The sequence below is a fragment of the Scomber japonicus genome, chromosome 2 (assembly GCF_027409825.1).
Source record: "Scomber japonicus isolate fScoJap1 chromosome 2, fScoJap1.pri, whole genome shotgun sequence".
In the NCBI taxonomy this organism is placed as follows: domain Eukaryota; kingdom Metazoa; phylum Chordata; class Actinopteri; order Scombriformes; family Scombridae; genus Scomber; species Scomber japonicus.
Genome location: NC_070579.1, coordinates 22398899 through 22406126, shown reverse-complemented (window position 1 = coordinate 22406126; position 7228 = coordinate 22398899). Strand labels below are relative to the sequence as shown.

General features: G+C 42.5%; 1 protein-coding gene across 1 annotated transcript; it reads left to right on the top strand.

Moving 5' to 3' along the window:
* The first annotated feature begins 1544 nt into the window (after positions 1-1544).
* On the top strand, positions 1545-6949 carry tyrp1b (tyrosinase-related protein 1b). The gene is made up of 9 exons (XM_053339330.1): positions 1545-1607; positions 2412-2770; positions 2999-3107; positions 3724-3937; positions 4303-4507; positions 5767-5934; positions 6206-6385; positions 6474-6620; positions 6744-6949. Exons 1-9 carry the CDS (start codon positions 1594-1596, stop codon positions 6947-6949), a joined length of 1602 nt encoding a protein of 533 aa, XP_053195305.1. The 5' UTR covers positions 1545-1593.
* Positions 6950-7228: the final 279 nt, after the last annotated feature.

Below are 7228 nucleotides of genomic sequence, written 5' to 3'. Positions count from 1 at the left end.
CAAATTAAGATGAATTAAAGCTGAATGTAACCCCTATTTGTATTAAATCGATTCCACCTGGTGCCATCAAACAGCCATGTATTTTCCTTTTCTGCAATTTCTTCATTACAACTTTTAAATCGCCTCGAACTGCTCCACTGTCCCCTCTAACAGGATAGCGCTTGACCCATCTGATGTGGCTTCAACCCTGGCCCAAAACAAAGAGCAGCAGGAAGAGGAGCATGTGATACCCATGTCAGACCTCCTGCCCAGCTCCACTGAGGAGTCGGACAACACTGGACCAGGACCAGATTCCTCACAAGACCTCAGGACTTCTATTCTCTAGGGGTTCCAACTGTTTGTTGCTATCTAAATGAAGCCCAAAAAGCCACTCTCCACCCCTGCACCCGATCCCAATTTACCCAGACACCTGATTATTTACCCTAAATTCTCAAACCCTAACCCAACACAGACTGCCTTGGATTCAGACTTTAATTAAACTGTATATGTAACACATTTGTATTCAATGTGTATAAGTGTGTGTCTGTCTGTGTGAGAATGTCTGTAAATTGAAAGAAAGAGACACAGTAGCACATTTTGCATGTGTGAATGTGTGGAGGAAGCAGTGTGCACCAACAGGTGAGCACACTTGTGTAAATGAGTGAGGAGGAGCATGTTTTAAATTACTCAGTGCATGTGGGAGTGAGTACATGTCATAAAAATATGTGAATCTAGTTAATTTCTGTAAGCGCTTTAGGTTAGAAGTAAATTGTTAGGGAACATTTTTACATGCTGACCACATCAGTTATGCTGTACAAAACTGCTGAAAACAATGTAAATGGGGCAGCGGGCAAGAGCAATTTTCCTGTTTTATTCATGACATTCTTTGGCAGTAACACAGAGCACCACATCTGCACAGTCTCATTAAAATGTACAACACTATCCTTCAAGAAAAAAAAAAATGTTGTTTTCGTGATGAGGTTTTAAAACTTGATTAGATTTTTATTCTACATAATTCCTGACCTTTGTATCATCATTTGTGATTCGAGCAGTATTGAATTAAAATTATAATATTGATTGTGTTTTTTTCTTGTCTCTCAATATGGATTTTTCTGCAGGGCACAGTTTAGACATATTTGATCATTTGAGCCCACAAATTAAGTAATTAGATAGAACAAATGATTCATTTGTCCACACAAATTATCAAATAGTTCCCCCCTGACACCTGATAACAAATCATTTCCATCCAGTTACTTGGCTGAAAATTATTAAATTTACACAAGTACGACTTAAGCATGAATGCTATCTCAAGGTCTTTTATTGTGTGAGTAACCACACAGACTGGCGTCATTTGGGTTATGATCACAAGGCTTATGAATGAGTGTTTTAGAAAGCACTTGAACCCTCAAGTGTATCCATCTGTACTGTGTGTGTACTCTGTTTGTGTGTGTGTGTGTGTGTGTGTGTGTGTGTGTGTGTGTGTGTGTGTGTCTGTGTGTGTGCTAATACAAGCTCCAGTAAGGTCTGGTCATGCGCTCAATAGCTATTTAAGCCAGGAGAGGGGAATGGGCCGACTCTTGGGGGGCTACAGTTGAACGTACAGAGAGGAGCAACATGCACATTGAGAGGTAGGGGAGTACTTTACACAGTTTTAACATAATGAACTGTAGAATGAAAAAAATCTTATAATTTAACACTGTGAATGAGAAGTTTTACAACCTGAAGGTGCATGTAAAAATAATTTAACCAATGGGCAAAATTACAAAGTGGAAATCAGTTTGCCACATAACAGTCTGTGCTGCACTTGTGTGTTAAGTATAATGGTTGAGTGGTGCATTCAGTCATTCACAATATGTAGCATCTCTGCAAAATTGCAAACTATAAAACTGCTTTATTTTTCTCGGGTGGTTGTTATCCCCATTTGGTTGTAAAATAATTGCTCCTGCCAAATTAGTCACTTCGTCTTTCATTCCTAATCAACAAGCTTAAAAAGACAACTAAATCTAAGTACAAAAAGGTTGAAAGCAGTTCTGAACTTGTAAGAGTTGAAAGCTAATGGCTTTGTGAATTATGAATAATGACTCGCGATGCCTGCAGGGGCGTGTAAGAAGGGACGTTTCCGAGTAATGTTAAGACAATTGGCTTTAACAAGTGAACACAGAGTGAGTGAGTTGCTCTTGAGCTTCTTAAGGGTATTGAATTTTTTTTTGCCTTCATCTCACCAAATGTGTGCTGGGATAGGCTCCAGCACCTTACAATTCTGAACATGATAAATGGTTTAGAAAAGGATGGCTGCATGGATGTAAAACAATAATTGCTGCCCTTTAAAACATGTCTACTGTGTTTCTAAATATCTTACTTTATTCTTACCCCATTTTCCCATCTAACTTGCCTCATGTCCTGACATGTTTCTTCTTTCTGGATTTTGGCAGCATGTGGAGAGTGAGTCTCTTGGTGGTGGTCTTGTGTGCCACCCTAACTCTGGCCCAGTTCCCTCGTGAGTGTGTAACCACCACGGGGCTGCAGAGCGGCCAGTGCTGCCCATCCCCTACAGGGGCAGTGGGGGATGAGTGTGGCTCTAGCACAGGAAGGGGGCAGTGTATATCCATTGCAGCAGACAACCGGCGACATGGACCTCAGTACCCTTATGCTGGGCGTGATGACAGAGAGAGGTGGCCACTGCGATTCTTCAACCGCACTTGCCAGTGTAATGGGAATTTCAGTGGCTACAACTGTGGGGGATGTCGACATGGGCTGACTGGACCGAACTGTGATCAGAGGATCTCTGTGGGTAAGAGAATGGATGCTCTTTGGACTTGTCAAGTCAACTTACAATGTCTATCTCCAACTGTGCCCCGAAAGAGAATACATCATCCAAGGGAATGAAGGCAACATTTAAAGGAAATGTCTGTTAATTTTTTATAACATTTTTCCATAATTCCTCCTACACCTCAACAACCCCTCATTCTCTCTCTTCCTTTGCCCCCTGTCTTCCTTCACCACATTAACTTTGCACCAGTGAGGAGGAATATAATGCAGATGAGTACAGCTGAGAAGCAGGCATTTGTGAACGCTTTGGACCAAGCTAAAAGGACTGTCCATCCTGACCTGGTCATCTGTACAAGACGGTATTGAAACATATGGGACATTACATTACTCTAATCATTTTGTATGGGCATAATTATAATAATAACAATGCTAATGCTGAAATTTTTAAAATTGACTGATGATGTAATTTCAAAGGAGTCTTTGGTCTTGTATCAAATCTGTGGAACAGACAGCCAAGCCCTGCAGGCTCACTCTAGCTGTGTCTGGCAGTTGAAAGCTCAGTAATATAGCTATGAGTTAACTCATGCTGTGTTTTGGAATAATACAGTTTCCTGCAGCTCTCTGTGCAGGTGCAGGTCGTGTAGAAGTGCAAATTATTAGTTAGGTAAGAGTAAAGGGAATTATAATCTTTTAAGTAACAGTACATACATCTTTGAATAACCTCCTTCCAAGTCATGTGAGGATTGCTGTAGATTAATCTTTGAAGCAATTGTCAGCTGCAGGTAGAGCAACCCTTTTAACCGCCTCATCAAAAATTTAATTTTTTTCCTGTATTAATAGCCACACCCAGGTTCTTAGTGTAAGGTTTAACATTTGAAATCCCCTAAGCAGCTACTGTGATAAATGAAATGCACATATAGTATCTAAAAAGTTGTGGCATAACACTTCATAACACACTTCTCCTCTCTTCTATAGTTACCAGGAGGTACTTGGGCCTGATGGCAATACCCCCCAGTTTGAGAACATCACCATTTACAACTACTTTGTTTGGAGTCACTACTACTCTGTCAGTAAGACCTACCTGGGGCCGGGCCAGACAAGCTTTGGAGGTGTAGACTTTTCTCATGAGGGCCCAGGATTTGTCACCTGGCACCGTTTCCACCTGCTGCAACTGGAAAGAGACATGCAGGTGAGTAGAGGGAAGGTGGGAAGAAAGAGATGGACAGTTGAAAGGAAAAGAGGAAGAGGAGGTTGATGCAGTGAGTGGATAAAGGAAATAATATTAGGAGAAAGGATGATAAGGGAGGGTCCATCCTGAATCTGGAGGAGAAAGGAGGAGAGGAAAGGGAGAAGAGAAGACAGAAGTAAGAGATAATATAAGATAAAGGTGGCAAGTGGCAGAAAATGGTAAGTATATGAAAGAGTTATGAAAGTGCAAAGAAAATATAATACAAGAAAGAAAGAAAAACAAACAAACAAGAAATGTTATTCTTTACACACACATGTATCTATTGAGCCATGAACCTGTTTTCTTCATTTATTGCATCTATGCAGGACATGCTGGGTAACCCCACTTTCGCCCTGCCCTACTGGAACTTTGCTATTGGAGGCAGTGAGTGTGACATCTGCACCGATGACCTGCTGGGAGCCAGGAGCACCTTCGACCTAAACTCCATCAGCACCAACTCTTTGTTCTCCCAGTGGAGGGTCATCTGTGAAAGCGTAGATGACTACGACAGTTTGGGCACTATCTGCAACAGTAAGGACAACCACAGAAATAGTCAGTATGGCTCAGTGGGCGTGAGTGCGGCGTTGATATACAGGCTAGTCTCAGCTGCATCAGAAAAGAGGGCAAAGAGCTCGTAAAGAGAGCATGTAGAACATAAGCTGCTATAAATAATACCTCACAGCTGTTGTGCTGCAGTCAGTATTGCTATTACTACAGTTTGCTAGAAATTACTATACTTGTTAAGCACCTTCTAAGTTGCTGTCGGCATTTTAATACTGCGCATTGCATCTTTCAAAATTTGGATTCAGTGGGTGTAATTTTGTCATTAATGGCTACAGCTATAATAGATGTTGCAATGTACTGCACAGTAGTTTGTCAAGTATTAATTTAAGCAGTTCAGACTACAATAAGGGAACTCTGTGTGACACTGTAATAAGCTAGACTTTGGGTGATCAGATTTGCAGGGATTTGATCACACCTAATTCATACAGTATTTTCTTTTCATGTTGTACTGTTGGATAATTAAGAATGTCAATCCTCTTTTGGTAATTTGCTCCACTGCAGCCACAATAATGGGTTCCTTTCGAACAAGTGCACATGTATAAGGGGAAAAAGCCAGAGGGAATCTAGTAACAGGTAGAACATGTGAGTAGCCCAGGTGTGAGTGATCTGTCTCATTAATCCCCTTAGAGAGTCATGACAGGCCTGGTATTTCCTGCGTCAACAAGCAACATCTCCTTAAATGGGTTAGGGGGTTGTCTCATTTGTGCATGTGCTTGTTGAAGACAGGAATCTAGCAGTCTACTGGTTCCTTTGATCTGAGGGAATAATCTTCAAACAGACAGACAACTCAGTTATGTAGCCCTCTGTTTATATGCTTGTGCATTTGTGTGTGTACTGTAGGAGAGAAAGCACTCAAAAAAGAAAGAGATCATGCATGCAAGAGGGAGAAAAAAAAACTTTCAGTCAAAGAGCTCCCACTCACTACTGTTGACTTTGAGTGAATAATTAAAGGAGAAAACTGCCATCCTGTCATGTTTAGGACAGATCAAACTAGTCTAGTCTCCTGCATAGAATTAGAGAGTTAAATAATACAGCATTTCTAATCATCTTCCTTTCAATTTCTGTGGGGATCACTGGCCTGAGTCTGAACTGCAGTCTGACAGCCCTCCTGACCAAAACTCTATTACTGTCGCTTCCAGCTAAGTTACATACATGAATTTCTGTCAGGGTGTAGTCTTGGTTAAATAATAATAGCTCTGACCTTGGGTTCTGTCCTCACCACCTAGACACAGAGACCAGTCCCATCAGGAGGAACCCAGCGGGCAACGTGGCACGACCCATGGTCCAGAGGCTTCCAGAGCCAAAGGATGTGTTGGACTGTCTGGAGCTCAACACCTTCGACACTCCCCCTTACTACTCTACCTCCTCTGAGAGCTTCAGAAACACCATTGAAGGTGTGCAAGGGTCAGAATCAAAGCAGCACTTGAGAGTTAACATCCTCCCTATCAACCAGAGAGGGATATCCACTTTTGAGCTCACAGTGTTGCTGAAGTACTGTGTGACTGCACAAATACAGACACAATGCCAGAAACACACTTGCACACAAACACTCGAGCTTCCACCCACATGCACATATGGTTATAGCTCCACACACAGCTTTTGTTGTTCCTAATTTTGGTAAATCAGTGCTGTAATTTAATGGCTTTGTTGTTCTACATTTTCTAGGCTACAGCGCCCCCCAGGGGATGTATGACCCAGTAATCCGCAGCCTCCACAACCTGGCCCACCTCTTCCTTAATGGGACAGGCGGACAGACTCACCTCTCCCCCAATGATCCCATCTTTGTCCTGCTGCACACCTTCACTGATGCTATCTTTGACGAGTGGCTCAGCAGGCACCAGCCAGGTACACACAGACCAAACTAAATGCAAACACACACACATAACTCACTCTGAATGATGACTGGATGGATAAACCTATTTTACCTATTCAGGTGAAGTAGTTTACCCTGAGGAGAATGCTCCCATTGGACACAACCGCAGGTTCAACATGGTTCCTTTTTGGCCTCCTGTCACCAATGCAGAGATGTTTGTCTCTGCCCCAGAAAACTTGGGATACTCATATGAGGTCCAGTGGCCTGGTGAGTAGAAAACACACACACACACACACACACACACACACACACACACACACACACACACACACACACACAAACAAACAAAAAAACAATCCAATGACCTCTAATTACCCTCTCCTTCCGTAGACCGTGCCTACACCCTGTCTGAGATCATCACCATAGCCGTTGTTGCCGCGGTGCTGGTTGTGGCAGTGGTGGGTGGTGTCATTGCCTGTGCTGTGCGAGCCCGGTCTTACCACTCAGCTGAGGCCCTGGAGCCGCTACTGGGAGAGACTTTCCGACGGTACTCAGAGGATGACCGCAGGTTGGACAAATCACAGTCTGTTGTCTAAATCAACGCCTTGATCAAGAGGCCCTAACATTTTCATGCATTTGTTTTGCTTTTTTTATTCCCCTACTTCTTCTAATAAAGTTGAACTGGTTTCAAACTCAGAGTCTGAGTGTCAGTGTCATTATAAGACTGCAGCCATAAGGTCAGACCATAATGAATGGGCAAGGATAGCTATTTATACACAAAACAAGGATACAGGAGGCTGAGGTCAAAGGTGTGTTACATGTTTGATATTTGTGTTTCAATTATTTTCATTCTGCACTTATACTAGCCCTAGTAG